Source organism: Heteronotia binoei, chromosome 11 (genome assembly GCF_032191835.1).
Source record: "Heteronotia binoei isolate CCM8104 ecotype False Entrance Well chromosome 11, APGP_CSIRO_Hbin_v1, whole genome shotgun sequence".
In the NCBI taxonomy this organism is placed as follows: Eukaryota; Metazoa; Chordata; class Lepidosauria; order Squamata; family Gekkonidae; genus Heteronotia; species Heteronotia binoei.
In genome coordinates, this window is record NC_083233.1 from 48,743,304 (window position 1) to 48,761,962 (window position 18,659).

Sequence of the window (18,659 nt, forward strand, 5' to 3'; positions counted from 1 at the left end):
GGAGGGAGGCGGTTGCCGGGCTTGGAACCGCGACCCAACATTTTGTGGCACCTCCCAGGGGACATTCATTCTGTTGCGGCACCGGACCTACTCCCTGTCCTCCAAATGCCCCCAGCGCCCGCCAGGGGCCCCCTGCTGCTCGAAAGTGTTCCTTTTCGTTGCTGGTTTCCGGTCTCTGCGGCCTTTCTTTGAGGGGAAAGAAAGAGGCATTTTGGCTGCCACGTTCTGCACTTCTATCATCTTTGGGTTGGCTGGTTTGAGATGGGACGGCCAGCAGCAGGCTTCTGCACTACAGAGCGACACCGGGGAGGCAGGCTGGCCCCCTTCCTCGGGTTTGTTTGCAACTCCTTCCCACCACCCTGACATTCCCCGGCCAGCCAGCCTGGTCTCGGCCTTTCTCCCCCCGCCCCGCCGTCCCCCTCCCGCAGCCAGCGTGCCAGTCTCTGGGGCTCGCTCGCAGTCGTGCCCGCCCGCCGGCCGGCTGTCTCCCCCGCCAGGCTGCTGCTACCTGGGTGCAGTCTCAAAAGCGCAGCCGCGACAGGCAGGCAGGTGCGAGGGCAGGGCGCCCCAGGCAGCCGGCCGGCGGACGAGACACCCCTCTCGGCGGAGGCGCTTCGAGTGGACGGGGGCTGCCCACGCCGGGCTCCTTCGACGGCGGGATTCAGGCGGCTCAACAGCTGCTGCCGCCCGGCCGAGCGCCGCCTTTTTGTCAGTGGGTCCCTCCCGGGGCAGCCCGCCCGGCGCTTGCTTTCCCGCCCAAGAGGGAAAGCAAGCGGGGGGACCTTAGGACCCCGCGCAGGAGGGTGGGCGGGCGTGGCGACTGGAGCTGCCCACCACTGGCCCGTCCGCTTGGCTCACTCGCTCGCACGCTCGGCTGCCGCTGTGGCGAGGAGGGCGGGCGGGGAGGGGGAGAGAGAGATGCCCGCCGCTGGCGCCCCTGCTGCCCCGGACCAGCTCGGAACCGCGGAGCCGCGCCAGGCGGGAGGCGGCGGGCGACGGCTGGAGCAGCAGCAGCGCTGGTAGAGGCGCCGGGGAGGGAGCCCTCGGGGAGGACCGGCGGCGGGGCTCGCGGGGACCCGACCCTCCTCGCCTTCCTTCCCGCTCCCCGCCCTGGGATGTCCCCCTCGCCCCGCCGGGCAGCCGCCGCCGCGTCTCTGGGCAGCCACAAGTGTCTGCTGGGCGGAGACCCACCAAGTCGAGGTCCGCCACGTCTTGCGAGAGGCCGCTTCTTGCCGGGGCTTGGGGCGAGGGAGAACGGGACTCCGGCGGCTGCCCGCCGCCCCCCAGAGGGACAGAGAGAGGACACCGCGCCGCCTTCTTGCCTCCCTTGATGCCGACAGCGCTGCCCGTCCGGGGGGGGCCCAGCTGCGCGCTTAGGATGTCCGGGAAAGTTCTCCTGATGTACCTGACCATCTGCCCAGCCTTCCAGATCAGGTGAGCCTCGCAGCTTCTGCTCCATCACATTCCCCCCCCCCCTCCACTATGCCGCCCCGGGGTGCCTCTGCCACCTCCTGCGCTGCTGCTTTGGCGGGAGGGGCGGCCGGGTCCCGGGTTCTGGTGACCATTGCTTGGGGCATGCATGGGGCTGGGAAGGGAAGGAGAGAGCCAGCCAGCAGGAGGGAGGGAGCGGGGGAAAGAATCCGACAGAAATCGCTCCCTGCCCTCACTCTTCTTGTCTGTAAAATGGAAGCGCTGAAAGGACCCTTTTTGCTTGGCTTGGAGAGACCCAGAGGGCAAGCAGCAGGTGCCAGGGGAAACTGGCTGGTCAGCTCCGTGTCCTTGTTTTCTCCAAGCCAGCACCTTGTCCTCCTCCAGTGACGATTCGGAAGCGACTGAGGAGGCTGCCTGGAAGAAGGGAGGAGGAAGGGAAGCTCTTTCCAAAACACCATGACTGACCCACTGCAGGTTTCCTCTTTGGTCCAGCACTGCATGCTGGTTCCATTCCCCCATCCACCCCCTGCCACCTGTGCCTCTTCTGGGGACATTTCCCTCAAGCTTTTCATTGCAGGGACCAGTTTTCTGTTCTGGATTCCATTGCGGTAGACTAGAAATTCCCCACCAGCACCTTCTACCTCCTTCCACCATAAAGCAATACTTTTCAAATACACCGTTCCAAACATATAATGTAATACTTCGAACACTCCAGACCCAAAGAAGTCTCCTTTGCTGTCCAGATCAGAATTCTGTCGATGCCGGAAGATGCTCAGGCTTGGTCTATGAAGAGCCTGCGGAGAAAAAGACTTGCTGGGATCTTTCAGTATACCTTTCTGGTTCAAATGTCATGGCTGGTTAATGGGGACAAGGAGGACACCCACCCTCCCCTGAGTATGGAGACTGTCACAGGTGGGGCAGGCCCAGCCTATCCAGGAGGCCCTTGTGGTTCTAGCTCAGGGCCTGGTGGACTCAGGCAGGCCAGTGTGAGTGCAGGTGAACTGGGGCCATGTGCTCCTGGTGATTCCTCCCTCCTCCTGGAGCCTGGTTGATACATCCTGCACCAGGTAAAGGGAAGAGTTGCTTCTTAGGTTTCCAGTGACCAAATATATTCATATCAGCTCAGAATACCTGGCAATCTTACCACTTCCTGTAAGCAGTTTGTGTCTCCCATTTGACTGACTTTCTGCACCAGCAAGTAGTAGCCAGGCAAAGCCCAGTATGAAGAATACACATGAAGCTGCCTGGTCCTGAGTCAGACCCTTGGTCCATCAAGATCAGTGCTGAGGCTGACCAGGCTGGCAGCTGCTCTCCAGGGTCTTCCATATCACCTGCTGCCTGCTCCTGTTAGCTAGAGGTGCCAAGAATGGAACCTGGGGCTTTTTGCATGCACAGCAGATACTCTTCCACTGAGCCACAGACAGTCCCATAGGCGGTTAAGAAAAGAGGATGTTGGCAAGCCCCAGCCAGGATACCCAAATGTCCTGCTGTGACATTTTCCCAAAACTGACGTGAGATGGGGAGAAGAGACAGCAGTAGCTACATTCCTGAAAGAGAGGCTCTTGAAGCTGGAATCCAGACCCTTGGACATGGAAGCTGTGCCGTCATCTACTTGGAGATGTGGGGGCTGCTATTAGCCAGGGGTCCAGAAAAGGCACCATGGGCATGCTGAGTGGCACTCAGTTATGGCTTTGGTTAGGGCTGAACAGAGCGCTAGTCTAGACACGAGTTCTGGGATGAAGTCTTGATCATTCCCAGCTTAAATTAAGCCTGGGTTTTGGCAATGGTTTAATTGAAAAGGAAGCTTGCCGTGCCCTGGCTTTAAATGTGTAGGGGGTGGGAGGGGGTGGCAAAGAAGCCCAAATGGAAGGAGGTGTTTCCAGTCTTCTTTGCTCTGTTGATAAGTTTAATGGGGGAAACAGGAAAAGAACATGCTGTCAGCAGATCATTTCCCTCAGCACTCCAGGGAAGAGAGATTTGACTGGCTGGAGCTAATGGGCAGAATAAGCCGACTTAAGGACCATGAAATCCCTCTACAAAGGCTCCTGGGAGTAAGAGAAGGAAGCCCAGGAGTGACCCACTGAGGGACATGAGGAGCGCCCCTCGCTCCAGGAGCAGGCACAGGGGTTGCACTTATTTGTATGCTAATGTTTGCCCCTGCGCGGGGATCAGCCTTTGATCATTTGCATACATTCAGCCTGCTGGATGTGTGCAGATTGTATGCAAATTTAAATGCCCAGCTTGTACACAACAGAGAGGGAAAATAGGATTTCCACTTCGTAGCCCCTCTTCCTGGGATCCCCTTTTGACTCTCCTGAATCCTTAAAGAATGTCATTGGTTCCCTTTGAATATTTTGAGGCTTGTTTTGCTTCAGCCAACCGCCCCCCCCCCCCCGCCCCGCTTCCCTAGCATTTTCAGAGCAGTTTTGCTTTTGGTTGATTAATCATCTGGTTTGGGGGGGAAAGAAAAACCTTAATGAATTACATGTGTACCTTTGTGAGAATCAAATGAAGGTGACCGATACTCTCTCCAGGAAATAATGGGGAGGGGGAATTTAACATTTTAAAAAATCATTGGAAAGTGGAGCCAAGCTGCGCAGAGACTGATGGCGATCATTCTATTAGAGAACTGGATGCTGTGTCACCGGGCCAAGCACTCTATTAAAATGTGATGCAAAATTCAGAGTTGTGTTTGATTAAGTAGCTATTCACCATGTCGATCACTTCTTTCTTTTATCTCTTGCTTGGGTACCAAACAGTTAATTTACCCTTCCTCCAAAGAACTCAGGGTATTCTCTCCACCTTCATTTTATCTTCAAAACAACCCTGTGAAGTAGACCAGGTAGAGAGAGTGTGACTGGCCCAAGGACACAGTGAACTTGTGGCGGAGCAGGGATTTGAACCTGCCCGTCCCAGATCTTGGTCTGACACCCATACTGTTACACCATGCTATGACATTAGATACCTCTATGAAAATGCACCTGGATTGTTGGTGCAAAAAAGCTGTATGACAAACAGAGAAGGGCAAAAGTATCATTGTCCTGGTTGGGGTGGGGCTTGATCATTTAGCATTACATCCAAATTTCAGACTCTTACTAAGCAGAGGGACAGAGTGTCTAGAAATCCTCCACAGTTCTTAAATTATGTGAAAAGCAGTGGATACCATAAAAGTACTCTAAGAACCATTCTGGGCCAAACAATGGTCCATGAAGCCAGAGCTTCATCACTACTGCTGGTGGCTAGTGCTGGTATCTGGGTATCTGGGAAGGCCTCTGCTGGGAAGGCCTCTGCTGGTATCTGGGAAGGCCTCCAGAAGTTCCTGCTAGCAATAGCTGTCCATACCATTGTAGTCTACAGTAACTGGTTGTTGAAGATGTGCTGTCTGTTTCTAATCTGTAATGCTTCTAGGTAATAGCCATGGAGTTAATGGGGCTCTTTTTGAAGCCATCCAGATGAATGGCCTTCCTAGTGTTTTAGGGCAATGAATTTCATATGTTAATTATTAATTGCATGAGGTCAGTTTGTACTTTTGTTTCTTCTGAGCCTTTTGGCAATCAGTTTTGTTGAATGTCTTCAAGGTTTACTGTTCTGAAAGAAGAATCTCTCCTACTCTCTGGTACTCCTCATGGTACTCCTAATCCATGACCAATGATGCTGCTCTCCTCCATTCTCCCCCCCCCCTCTAAGCAAGATTACACCCTCTACCACATCTCTTTGCATCAGCATCATCTAATATTTGGAGAGCTCCTAAAGTGCACTAAGTAACACACATACCTATAATGAAACAAATAGGTGCCTGTAAGCCAACCACTTAGCTGGTGGATGTAACAGAAGTTTTCTGAGACAGAACTGCGCCCATTCTTAATGGGGATGCTCCATTCTGGAAGCTGCCAATCAGGCTGCTGTGCACACCTACTTCTCGGTTGTAATTAGAAGCTGAGGGCAGCGTGCCCTTTCTTTAGCCAAATGCAATTAGGGCCTGCTGACACTGCATGATCTTGGGATAATGTCAAGCATTGCCCAAGGAGGGGATGTCAAACTCCATCTGTCCTCTCCTAGGTCTGATCATTCACACAGCTGACATGGCCCCAGCCCAACAGAGGGAAGTTATCTCTATGCTGTCCTGGCATTGTAAGGCCATCAGATAAATTCCCTCTTTGTGCACACACACATCTACACCCCAAGCTCCAGCAGATTCCCTCTTTTGTCTGCTGCATTCCCCTGCATAGCTTGGTCAAGAGGTAGTTGTTTTGACAAGCAGGTTTTCCAGTATGTCAAGCATGGGATCATCTTCCTCTTTGATTCTCCCTGAACCTGCTGGAGGTGGGCTGCACCTTTCGTGAATTGCCAGTTTGAATTGCTCGGGTGCAAAGCAGCATCTCCTCCAGCTTGCTCTGTTCTTGATTGCAAAATGTTTGCTGCGTGTGACATTTCCATTAACAGACACAAGGCATGGCCCTTCCACCTTCCTAATTGCTCTGTGCCTGCAAAAACCAAGCCATCTCTTATTACACCTGGGAAATGGAAGAACTTCTTGTGCTTGTCATTTTTTGGAAAGTAGAGGCAGGGAGTAGAGCCCTTAAACCACCCACCAATCTCAAACTGGAAAGCAGGCAGATTGTACAATCATCACATCCCATGGTAAAGGACAGCCACAGTTGTGTCTTTTGACATGTCCCTTGGGGGAGGTGTAGCTCAGTGGCAGAGGTGAGACAGATCCTTGCCTGAGACCTCTGCCATTTCCTTGCCTGAGACTCAGAAGAACAGTTTCTAGTTAGGATTAACATTGGTAGTTCCAGGCTAGATAGACCATTAATGTGTGGCTCATGTTAGGGAAGCATCTTGCATGAACTGAGAACAATCTTATCTGAGCCATGCAAAAAGGGTTCATTAGAAGGCCTTCCTAGAAGTTGCCACAAGTATGGTTCTCTTGTGAAAGAAAGGCTGGACTCACAATATTTCTTTGGGCTGAAATGTGGTAACTCAGAACGCATTTTTGAACACTACTTCTGAGCAGTTCATTTTCTGCAAATAAGTCAATGGGGGTGTGCATTTAGATAACTAACCAAAATCTTGGTCAAAATGTTCTTTCATTAATGCAGGTATTCTCACTAATCCACACTGAAAAATTAGCACTTAATAATGTTTGCAGATCTTCCGCTCTGGACATCATTCTGGTACCTGGCTGTCTGGCACACAATTCAAGAGGGTCAGAGAGGGAAGATGTATTTAAGGAACAGATAGGTAACTGACAGGGGCTTTTACCAATCAGTAGAGTTACACATAGGCTTTGCTACCAAAGGGGATTGCACTGATAAGTGCACCTATTCAATGTGGTGGTTACAGCTCCCACATTGCTTGCTCTCTGGGTCAGGGGACGAGAGCTTAGGTTTGATACATTATAGCCAGGAGTTCATGTTGGAGAATAACCCTAACCCTCTTTGTGTTTGCTGTCATTGGCACTTACTCCAGACTGAATGGGAGGAGGCCATCTCCAAGTGGCCCAGTAAAGAGAGGAGTAGAGGGAGTCTCACAAAGACAAGCAGGTCTCTGAGCCTTCCTTCCAATTAGATGGCATCCTTGGACATTTTGTAGATAATGGAGAGCCTTTTCCCCATTTTCTTCTTTTCACACTGCTCCTGCGTTGCTCTTCCATTATCAGATGGAAATGGAATTATCTCAGTGGTTCTGCACAGTGCTTAATATAGCACTCACTTTCATTATGAGCTTGAAATGCCCATCCCCTCACAGCAACTGCGTATTTTTGACCCCTCCCAGATTTGTTAACAGAAAACCATCTGAGGAAATTTGCCTGTCCCACTTCTATTAGCACATTAGTACATGGGACTTTCCCCATGCATCTTGTAAATGCCTAAAGCCTTGGGGAGAGCTGTCAAAAAATCCTTGCTTTTTTTGTTGAAAAGGGCAACATTCTAGTCAATTTCAAACACCTTCACCCCCACACTGTTTGCTTTCTGTAATATTCCTGTTAATTTCTATCTGCTTTAGGGCCCCTAAATTTTTTTTAAAGAAAGCTATTTATCAGTGGCACAAATAATTCACCCTTGCAAAGTGATGAACCTAAAACTTACAAGCATTTACTTTCAAGCAATCCCCTGCCCAAGTTGTAAGCTCACACAGAACACCATAATCAACCTTCTTGGTTTCATTTCTCTTTGCTTTCTTACCATTTGCTCTTTATTTTTGATTGATCTCTCAGAGCTAGTTTACTGGTATAAGAAAAGCAGGTAAGGATCAGCATCAGTGGCCCTGCTCTGACTACTCCCCTACACACACACACACACTCCCTCTGAGATGAAACTGGGAGGCGACCAGAGCTGGATTTATGCACAGGTTAAATAAACTGCAGTTTAGGGCTTCAGATTATTTAGGGGCTCTAAATGATAAGGAACTTCTTAAACATAGTTTAGGTCCTCATCATGTTTGAGGGCCACACTAGGCATGTGGGGGTGAGTCCCTCACCTGCCGTACTGCAAGCCCTTGTAGCATTTTTAAATTGCTTCATTAGCTTTTATAAAAGGGTTGGACTAGGAACACCCAGGAACACCAACACTCTAGTCTTGCCCAGGCTCTGGTGGCAACTGGGGATAGGGCCACCTTTGGGGTGGTTCTGCAGATGTGGTTTGCCCTCCCCACAGAAGATTGCTGAGTATGTAGCTTGTTAACCTTTATGCTCCAGGTGATTTTTAAATTTTTGTTAGCATTTGTCTAACTTAGCCAGTTTTGTGTAGTGGTTAGGAGCATGGACTCTAAATTGGGAGACTCGGGTTTGATTCCCCACTCCTGCACATGCAGCAGCTAAGTGATTTTGTTTCAGCCACAATTTTCTCAGAGCTGTTCTTTCAAGAGCAGTTATCCAAGATCTCTCATCCTCACCTACCTCACAGGGTGTCTGTTGTGGGGAGGAGAAGAGAAAGGAGATTGTAAGCTGCTCTGATCCGAGTGAAGGGTGGGGCATAAATCCAATATCTTCTTCTTCCTCTTCTGTGTCCTTGCTACTCCTGTTGAACCCTTGCTGTTGCCATCTTTTTCCTGCTGCTTTTATTGCTGGATTTTCTCCCTGTTGCTTTTATCATTTGCTGTTTCCACCTGGATGTTTTATTCTGCTTTGGATTCCTTACAGCAATGCTGTTTTCTGAAGCATCTTGTGCGTGTTGTCCTCTTTTTTTTCCCCTGCTGCTGCTCCTGTATTTTTCCCTTTGCTGCACTCTTTCCACAGCCTAGTTAGGTACAGTCCTTTCAGAAAGGCCATAGTCAACGTATACTTTTAAACACTGTGTGAATGGGAAGATGTGTGTTTTTGCATATCCCACTGACACTTGTGCCATTTCCCCACCCCCACCCCGCCCAATCATGGCTGCCATTTATTTAGGCTTCCACATTCTCCCTTATATCTCCTCAACAAAAGAGCCAACAACTTTTTGAAAAAAGAAAGCTGGAAACTGGTACACTTTTGAAATAGAGCCTCATAATGGTATAATATTACAGCAATCTTAAGTATTTCCAATTTTCAAAAGGGTTGAGGGAAAATGTCCAATGGTGGGGGAACAGCAGCCACAAAGAACTAAGGCATGGGAAGTATGGGTAAAACGTCCATGGAGATGCTCTGTTGCTGTTATAAATGCCTCTGTATTCACAACAGCATAGAAAGCCACACAGAAAATTGCCTTTGTATGAGAGCAGCTGTGGCTGTCAATAACTTTACTACTTCTTCTGCCAGGTGCACCAATAACACTTTGCCATTCACATTGAATAGGTTAGTATTGCAGTTGTTTTTAAAGACCAAAAATACTGCCAGAAGCCAGCTCTGAAAAAGATGGAAGGAAGCATGGAAAACCCTGGGCTGCAACTGTCTGGCAGAGGTATTTTCTGGTTTTCCATAGAAACTGCAGAAACCAATGACAGCAATTTCCAAAATTGCTAGTATGAACATAACTCGAATGGAGAGCTCTTCAGAGAGACAAACCTTATTGCGAGTATTTATTTATATTCTATCTTTCTTTCATAAACATAAGAAAAGCCCTGCTGGATCAGACCATTGGCCCATCTAGCTAGCCCAACATCCTGTTTAATACAGTGGCCAACCACATGCCTGCAGAAAGCCTACAAGCAGAGCTTTCGAACTTGCAAGTTCAATCATCAACTATCCTCTCTTACTTTATCTAACTTTTCTTAAAAATCTGCTAACATTGTGGGCTTCACAACATTCCATGACAGTGAATTTAGCAAATTAATTGCTACCCTTTGCTCAAAATCTACTGCCTATCATTTTCAGTGAATGCTCCTGAGTTAAGACAGGGAGGGGGGATTTCTCTGTATCCACATTCTTCCAGGCATAATTTTATGAATTTTAGCATCCCCCCCAGCCATCTATTCTCTAAATTAAAAAACCTCAAACTCTTTAGCCATTCATTGTACATAAAGCTTTCCAGCCCCTTTTGGTACGCTCTTCTGCATCTTTTCCAGTGCTACAATATTAAATGCAAATACACTATCATATACAACATTTATGATTGTTTATTTCCAGGGAAGAGCTATGGCTCAATGAGAGGGCATCTGCTTTTGCATGCAGAAGATCTCAGCTTCAGTCCCTGGAATTGGCAGTTTGGAAAAAAAAGGACCAGATAATAAATCACATGAAAGATCTTGACCAAAGACCCTGGAGAGCCACCACCAGTCAGAGCAGGCACTACTGACCTTAGCAGACCAACAGTTTGACTCAGCATAAGGAAGGTTCATGCGTGCTGAAGGTCATGTAGTATCCCCATACAACACAGAGCAGCCACCAACCTGCTTAGTGTCGGCGACACTGCTGTCTCTGGCCATTATTTGGAACCAGACTTTTATGTATTCTGAAATAGTTGTATGGAATGGGGACTGTTCACAAGATGGGGATCCATTCCATGATCTGGAGGAAGGAGGTCTGAGGCTACTGCCCTCCTGTGATGTTTGTGTGAAAAGGAATAGCTTTAGTGCTGCACTGTGTGATCCAGTGAATTCTGACCCTGCTACATATCCTTACACAAAGTAAGGAAACATGGGGAGCATTGCCCTTGAAAAAATAGCCATCAATCCTGGCATGGAAGGACAGAAGGAGTGACACTGTACTTCTGGATGTCAAGCAGGGAAAATGGAAGAAGTCTGATGCAGGATCTTCCAACAATAATAATTTTCCTAACTCAATGTTAGAGTTACTGCTGGCCAAGGCTAAATCTTATTGTTATGATGAAGCACAAACCTGCATGTGGTATCTCAGAGCAGTAGGGGCAGATTTACTGGTAGACTCAACAGTATGAATCACTCAATTGCTCATCCTGTCCATTCCTCCCAATTGCAACTGAATAAGCAGCATGTGTCCAGTGGACCCTGGTTCTTGCTCATCTCCTCTCCCTGATGGAAGAGCTGGCTATCTGCTCTTTTGCTTCTCCCCACTGGGCATATTTGCAAACATAGGCAGGCTTTCTGGATTAGCAAAGAGCTTCACCTCTAAACCAGAGTAAAAAAAAATGGAGAAGGGGACATAAGTGATTGAATAAGATGAAACACTTTTGTACCACTATAAAAGCACAGACAAGAGTATGGTTGGAAAAGGTTTAGCCCCTGGCTAGTTGAGCCCAGTAGCCTTCAAATGGCCAGGCAAAGCAGGCTATTCCAGAATGGCTGGAGGAGAGTAAACAATTGTTTGGATTTAATCCATGAAATGGAAATATCATTGGATTTTGACATCAGCTTTCAAGATGTACCTTTTGTAATCAGTTAAATGATTGTACTTAACACAACATGTTTCATTATTGTCACATATTATAAAAACGCCAACATTCTCCATGCCAGGTATCAGATTCTGTAAAATGTTGACTGCAGCTGCAAGCTCTTTGTATGTCAAATATGATGTAGAACATTTAGTGAATGCTCAATGAATATTTGCCACCCACTTTCAGTGTGGAAGACGTTTTGGAGCAAATTTGTTTTCACTCTTGAACCTCCTATTTTATACCCTCTTCTACATATCTTTTGTTTGCTTGCTTGCTTACTTGTTTGTTCGTTTGTTTGGAGAGAAAATTTCCCCCACCACTATAATTTGTGTTAACCCAATGAACTGGATAGTTGCTTCAGGGCTGACAAAAGAAAGTTTCTCTTCATACAATCCAGAATACAAATTTTTACTGCCACAAGACATAATGATGGCCATTGGCTCAGATGGCTTTATAAAGGGACTGAACAAATTATCAGAAAGGGAGAAGTATATCAATAGCTATTAGCCATGAAAGTTAAATGGATCTCCCAAGTTTGAAGGCAGTCTGCCTTTGGCATACCAGTTATTGGAGGACAGTCAATTGGGGAAGGCTGGTGCCGCCAGCTGGCCACTGCTGTAGACAGAATGCTGTACTAGATGAACTCTTGGTCTGATCCAGCAGGATTTTTCTCTTGTGCTGCTCTTTTTACACTCCTCCTGTTTTCTGCAGGGCTGAAAGCACAGAGGAATACGACTATGATTACCTCAGCACCAACAAAACGTGGGTCCTGACTCCCAGAGCCCAGGAAACAGATGCCACCCAGATCCTCAACTCCCTGCTCCAGAATTACGACAACAAACTGAGACCAGATATTGGCAGTAAGTGTTGCTCTCGAGACCTAGGCTGGAATGACAGTTCTGCTGAGGAATGTGGATTCCTGACAAATGAACAGTTTGCAGAGATTCTCTGCTTTCCAGTGTCTTGTGTTATCACTTTCCAGCCCAAAGATCAAGGGAATGTGCTGAAGGTCAGAGATGTGCTGAGAGCAAGACATTATTCACTTAATCAAATAAGGGTCACAGAGACTCAGGGCTCCCTGGAGTCGAGCAATGCAGTCCTTAACAAAATCACACCTTTCTAGATCCAGTGAAGTCATTGGTCTTAGAAGGATGTAGCTCTGATTGTTAACTTCCCACTTACCCATCTGGAGCATTCTTCCCTTTTCCAAGTGCTTCTTCATGAATGGGAGGGAAAGAAGCTTTAATTGTTTAAAACTGAAAAGGAATGAAAGCTGATATCACAAAGGAAAAATGATCCCTAGGGGGGATGGGACTGAGATCTTGTTAAAATCTGGATGATGTTGGGGGTTTGTGTGGCCTGAATGTGGAGGGGAAATTAATGAGGACAAAGAACTCTGTTCTGTCATAGTATGGTGATTCGTCTTTAAAAGGTAAAGGTAGTCCCCTGTGCAAGCACCAGTGCTTTCTGACTCAGGAGTGACATTGCATCACGATGTTTTCACGACAGACTTTTTATGGGGTGGTTTGCCATTGCCTTTTCCAATCATCTACACTTTCCCCCCAGCAAGCTGGGTACTCATTTTACCGACCTCAAAAGGATGGAAGGCTGAGTCAACCTTGATCCGGCCACTTGAACCCAGCTTCTGCTGGGATCAAACTCAGGTCGTGAGCAGAGAGCTTGGACTGCAGTACTGCAGCTTTACCACTCTGCGCCATGGAGCTCCTTTGTCTTTAAGGGCCACAGAATTCGTTGGTATTTCCTTTTGACTCCATCTGCCCCCCCAACTACAGGAATCTTTTGCCTAGACATTGTGCAGCAACAGTTTAAAATTCACAGCAGTCTACCAGTATGACAAGGGTGGAGTAAGGACCCTCACAGATGCTAATTATTGGTCCATCTAGTTTAATAGTGTTGGTTCTGATTAACTGTGGTTCTCTGGGGGAGTATCAGGCAAAGAAAAGTCTTTGTGAACAAGAGATACCCAAGGTGGTTTAATTGGAAATGCCAAAAGCACGTATGATATACCTCTATAATATCCTTCCATTGCATTCCCAAGAGACCAACAATGATCGTGGTTGACAACAGGATTTACCCAAGTTAACAACAATGGGAAAATGCTCTTTGAAATCCTTCCGATTGAGACAGTGAGACAATAAACCTGGTTAATTCCTCCTCACTTATTTGCCTTCCTTTGCCAAGCTGATTTCTGCACACCCAGTTCACCTCCCCAGATCTGTGGAGTTGAAGTCCCTACCTCCACCCTCCAGGGAGGGACTAATCAGTAACACAAAGAAAACATGGTTTATAAGGTTCCATGTTAAATTCATTGGCACTGGAGAGCAGGTCTAGTGGAAAGCTTATGCCTGTAATAAGAGGCAAGATTCTGCTTACTTTTAAGTCCACTGGCTAGTCAATGTACAGCTAATTAAATAAATATAAAGGAGAGACTTACACAAGAGAATAGTTTATCTTAGGTGGCCAGACCGTCCCGGGCACCCGGGAATGTCCCGGTTCTGGCCCCCTATTCCCGCCTCCCGGGCTGGCTATACCGGGACCATTAGAGGTCCCGGTTTAGCCAGCCCCGGAGGCGGTGGGCCGCGGGCGGCGGCGGGGAAGGCGGCGAGTGAGGGAGGGAGCGTCCCTGCGCGTGCGCAGGGCCGCTCCCTCCCTCACTCGCCGCCTTTCACGCCCGCGCGCGGGGCCCAGCAGCGGTGGCGGAGGCCTCTCCGCGGCCTCCGCTGGTCGCTGGAGGCCCTCCAGAGACTCTGGAGGGCCTCCAGTGAGCAGCGGAGGCCGCGGAGAGGCCATGGAGAGGCCGGCGCTGGTCCCTGGAGGCCCTCCAGAGACTCTGGAGGGCCTCCAGCGAGCAGCGGAGGCCGCAGAGAGGCTGGCGCTGGTCCCTGGAGGCCCTCCAGAGACCAGCGCCGACCAGCGGAGGCCTCTCCATGGCCTCCGCTGGTCCCTGGAGGCCCTCCAGAGACTCTGGAGGGCCTCCAGTGAGCAGCGGAGGCCACGGAGAGGCCGGCGCTGGTCCCTGGAGGCCCTCCAGAGACCAGCGCCGACCAGCGGAGGCCTCTCCGTGGCTTCCGCTGGTCCCTGGAGGCCCTCCAGAGATTCTGGAGGGCCTCCAGCGAGCAGCGGAGGCAGCGGAGAGGCCGGCGCTGGTCCCTGGAGGCCCTCCAGAGACCAGCGCCGACCAGCGGAGGCCTCTCCGCGGCCTCCGCTGGTCCCTGGAGGCCCTCCAGAGACTCTGGAGGGCCTCCAGCGAGCAGCGGAGGCCGTGGAGAGGCCACGGAGAGGCCGGCGCTGGTCCCTGGAGGCCCTCCAGAGACCAGCGCCGACCAGCGGAGGCCTCTCCGCGGCCTCCGCTGGTCCCTGGAGGCCCTCCAGAGACTCTGGAGGGCCTCCAGCGAGCAGCGGAGGCCTCTCGGCGGCCGGCGCTGGTCCCTGGAGGCCCTCCAGAGACCAGCGGAGGCCCTCCCCGGCCTCCGCAGCCGCCGCCAGCCCCGCCAGCAGCACCAGCCGCCCAGAGGAGAGGCCGCCACCCGCCCTGGATGAAGGTAAGCAGGGAGAGGGCCGAAAGCGGGGGGGCGGCTGGCGGGAGGGGGCGGCCTTCCTTCCTTCCTTCCTTCCTTCCTTCCTTCCTTCCTTCCTTCCTTCCTTCCTTCCTTCCTTCCTTCCTTCCTTCCTTCCTTTCTTCCTTCCTTCCTTCCTTCCTTCCTTCCCTCCCTCCTCCCTTCCTTCCCTCCCTCCCTCCTCCCTCCCTCCTTCCTTCCTTCCCTCCTTCCCTCCCTCCTTCCTTCCTCCCTCCTTCCTTCCTTCCCTCCCTCCCTCCCTCCCTCCTCCCTTCCTTCCCTCCCTCCCTCCTTCCTCCCTCCCTCCCTCCTTCCTTCCTTCCTTCCTTCCTTCCTTCCTCCCTCCTTCCCTCCTTCCCTCCCTCCCTCCTTCCTTCCTTCCTTCCTTCCTTTCTTCCTTCCCTCCTTCCTTCCTTCCTTCCTTCCCTCCCTCCTTCCTTCCTTCCTTCCTTCCTTCCTTCCTTCCTTCCTTCCTTTCCTCCTTCCCTCCCTTCCTTCCTTCCCTCCTTCCTTCCATCCCTCCCTCGCTCCCTCCTTCCCTCCCTCCTTCCTTCCTTCCTTCCTTCCTTCCTTCCTTCCTTCCTTCCTTCCTTCCTTCCTTCCTTCCTCCCTTTCTTCCTTCCCTCCTTCCCTCCCTCCTCCCTTCCTTCCCTCCCTCCTTCCTACTTCCCTCCCTCCTTCCTTCCTTCCTTTCTTCCTTCCCTCCTTCCCTCCCTCCCTCCTCCCTTCCTTCCTTCCCTCCCTCCCTCCCTCCTTCCTCCTTCCCTCCCTCCCTCCCTCCTTCCTCCCTCCCTCCCTCCCTCCCTCTGGCCACCCCTGGAGTAGACAATACTGACTTTCGTGGACCCAAGCACTGATTCAGTGTAAGGGACCTTTGTGTTTGTGACTGGACTAGACAATACTGACTTTCATGGACCCAAGCACTGATTCAGTGTAAGGGAGCTTTGTGTTTGTGACTGGACTAGACAATACTGACTTTCGTGGACCCAAGCACTGATTCAGTGTAAGGGAGCTTTGTGTTTGTGACTGGACTAGACAATACTGACTTTCGTGGACCCAAGCACTGATTCAGTGTAAGGGAGCTTTGTGTTTGTGTCTTCTGGTGTAATTTTGTTCTCAGATCCTGTATTTACTTCATCAATATAAGGGATAAGGCACTTTCTCAACTGTGCTGCATAATGCAGCCTATTTATTTTGTCCTGTTTGCTCTGTTGGCTCTATCTGCGCCACCTTCATCACTTTCGGGGTGTGGATCCCCCAGTGGGGTGGTCTCCCGACTCCCTCCGCCGGCTGTTTCTGATAGCCCTGCGCCCCCTCTTTCATTTGATATGTGTCCCGTGCGGGTGCCACCCTCCCGCCGGGAGATGCCGCAAAATGAGCCCCCTTGAGGCTTATGGCGGCAGGGCTCGGGGGAAGCGAGCTAGACTGCTGTTCTTTTGAGGGGTTATAGAGTGTTTCGAGCCCGTCCCTGTGGCATCGGTCCCATCGTTGTGGGGCCCAGGGGGCCGGCGCAGTGGCACGCTGAAGCAGCCTGTCGGTCACTTCCAGGTTCCTGTCCTGCATCTCGACCTGTGTTATTAGTGACAGGCTGCTTCGGCGTGCCGCTGCGCCGGCCTCCTTCCCTTCCTTCCCTCCCTCCCTCTGGCCACCCCTGGAGTAGACAATACTGACTTTCGTGGACCCAAGCACTGATTCAGTGTAAGGGACCTTTGTGTTTGTGACTGGACTAGACAATACTGACTTTTGTGGACCCAAGCACTGATTCAGTGTAAGGGAGCTTTGTGTTTGTGACTGGACTAGACAATACTGACTTTCGTGGACCCAAGCACTGATTCAGTGTAAGGGAGCGCAGATAGAGCCAACAGAGCAAACAGGACAAAATAAATAGGCTGCATTATGCAGCACAGTCTCACTGGAATCTCACTGGAATCTGACTGGCTTCTCAGCATGGAACCCGTTCTCTCTAGTCTTCTCACTTTGAAAAAAGTAAAAAAAAGAGTTTCATTTAACTTTACTTCCCCCTTTCCCTCTCTATAAATAATCTTGGTGTTTCCGGCGGTGATATTTGGGGGATTTTTGGGGACGTCACAGGAAGTGCTGTGAAGTCACTTCCTGTTTCCGGCAGTGGCATTTGGGGGAAATGATGTCATTTGGGGAAAATGATGTCACAGGAAGTGATGTCACTTCCTGTTTCCGGCAGGTGGGGGGAAATGATGTCACAGGAAGTGATGTCACTTCCTGTTTCCGGCAGGTGGCGTGGGGGGGATGATGATGTCACAGGAAGTGATGTCACTTCCTGTTTCCAGCAGCGGCACGCCGTCACCGGAAGTGACGTCACTTCCTGTTTCCGGCGGCACGTGCACTTCGCACGCGCGCACCCCTGCCTTCCCCCCCCCCAAAAGGTGTCCCTGGCTGACCTTCAGACATTATGGCCACCCTAACAGCTGTAACTGAATAGGATGTGGCTGAATACTGCATTTCCCCTATCCTTTTTATTGCAGAAAGTGTCATTGAGTTGCAGCCAACTTGCAGCAACCCTGTAAAGTCTTCAAGACAAACAGAGGTGGTTTGCCATTGCCTGTCCCTGCATAGCAACCCTGGACTTCCTTGGTGGTCACTCACCCAATACTAACCAGGGCCAACTTTGCTTAGCTCCTGAGATCTGATGAGATAGCCTAGCTTGGGCCATCAAGATGGAGTATCCTTTTTACAGAGAGGCATATTTTCTGCAAGAGCTCTTCTTGCCTTCTCTGTGTCTCATGTCTTCCCTTGATGCTTTCCTTAGCACACAACCTTTTCCATAGCTGATCCATGTCTTTTTGGGTCTCTCTTTCAGTCAAGCCCACTTTTATTGATGTGGACATCTACGTAAACAGCATTGGACCTGTCTCCGTGATCCACATGGTGAGTGTTGAACCTGCTGGAGGACTGGTGGAAAGCAACAGAAACAGGGGTGGGGGTGGGAGCACTGTTAGAGAATAAGGGATTTTCCAGAACAAGAAGTAGGACCATCCTCAGACAGGAAGCAAGTTTTCATCACTCTCAATCCACTCCTTGCATCCACTGCCAGTGTTCATCTCATCTTCAGCAGCTCTGGTCACCAGCCCTTCCATCCCGTTGAGACTTTTTAATGGAGCTTGCTGCTCCCTTACTTTCTAATTTAGCCTCCTCTTTTTCCTGAGCTTTTGCTACATATTCATCTTGTGACTGTTTCCTCTGGGTGCTAAGGGTTACTTTGCCTTGAGTACTTACTATGCATTTGATTCTGTCTGTCATGCAAGACCTGAGCAGCCACGTCACAGACACACATTCTCAGTTGCAGGTTCATTTATTTATTTATGTATAGTTAAAATATTTACATCCTGCCTTTCACTTCAGAGAACTTACAAGGTGTCTAACAAATGAGGGGTGTGGGCTGTGTCTCAGTGGTAAAACGTTTAGTTTTCATGCAGAAGGTCTCAGGTTCAATCCCCAGCACTTCCAGTTAAAAGGTGGTATGAAAGATCTCTACCTGGGACCTTGGATAGTTGCTGCCAGTCAGTATAGACAATACTGACCTTGACAAGACAATGCTCTGACTCAGTAGACTCAGTAGAAGGTAGCTTCATGTGTTCAGGAGCTAATAATATCATCCATAAACTCCAGCAATAATAAAAATTAATCCAGTGATGGGCAATGAGAACAGCAACCACACCAAAGCAGATCTCTCCAGCTAAAACTCCAGCAAAAGGATGGTCTTCTGGCATCTGGAGACCCAGAGAGAATGTTATCAGGGAAGGGTTTGGGAGGAAATTCCATCAGGAGGGCCCACCACAAAGAAGGACCTGTCTCTTCATTGTGACCAACTTCTCTAAAGTTAGGGGAAAAGCCTCATTAG

The 18,659-nt window shown here is 50.0% G+C and overlaps 1 protein-coding gene across 4 annotated transcripts in view; it reads left to right on the top strand.

Moving 5' to 3' along the window:
* The first annotated feature begins 1,323 nt into the window (after positions 1-1,323).
* The window catches only part of LOC132579423 (gamma-aminobutyric acid receptor subunit gamma-4), a 65,233-nt gene continuing 47,897 nt past the window's right edge, over positions 1,324-18,659 (top strand). For 2 of the 4 annotated variants that reach the window (XM_060249759.1, XM_060249760.1), the window contains exons 1-3: positions 1,324-1,434; positions 11,916-12,064; positions 17,619-17,686. In XM_060249759.1, the coding sequence (XP_060105742.1) occupies positions 1,331-1,434; positions 11,916-12,064; positions 17,619-17,686 (321 nt within the window). In that variant the 5' untranslated portion in view covers positions 1,324-1,330. Of the gene's footprint in view, positions 1,435-11,913; positions 12,065-17,618; positions 17,687-18,659 lie in introns of those variants that run through there. The other 2 variants (XM_060249762.1, XM_060249761.1) reach the window with 2 other exon arrangements.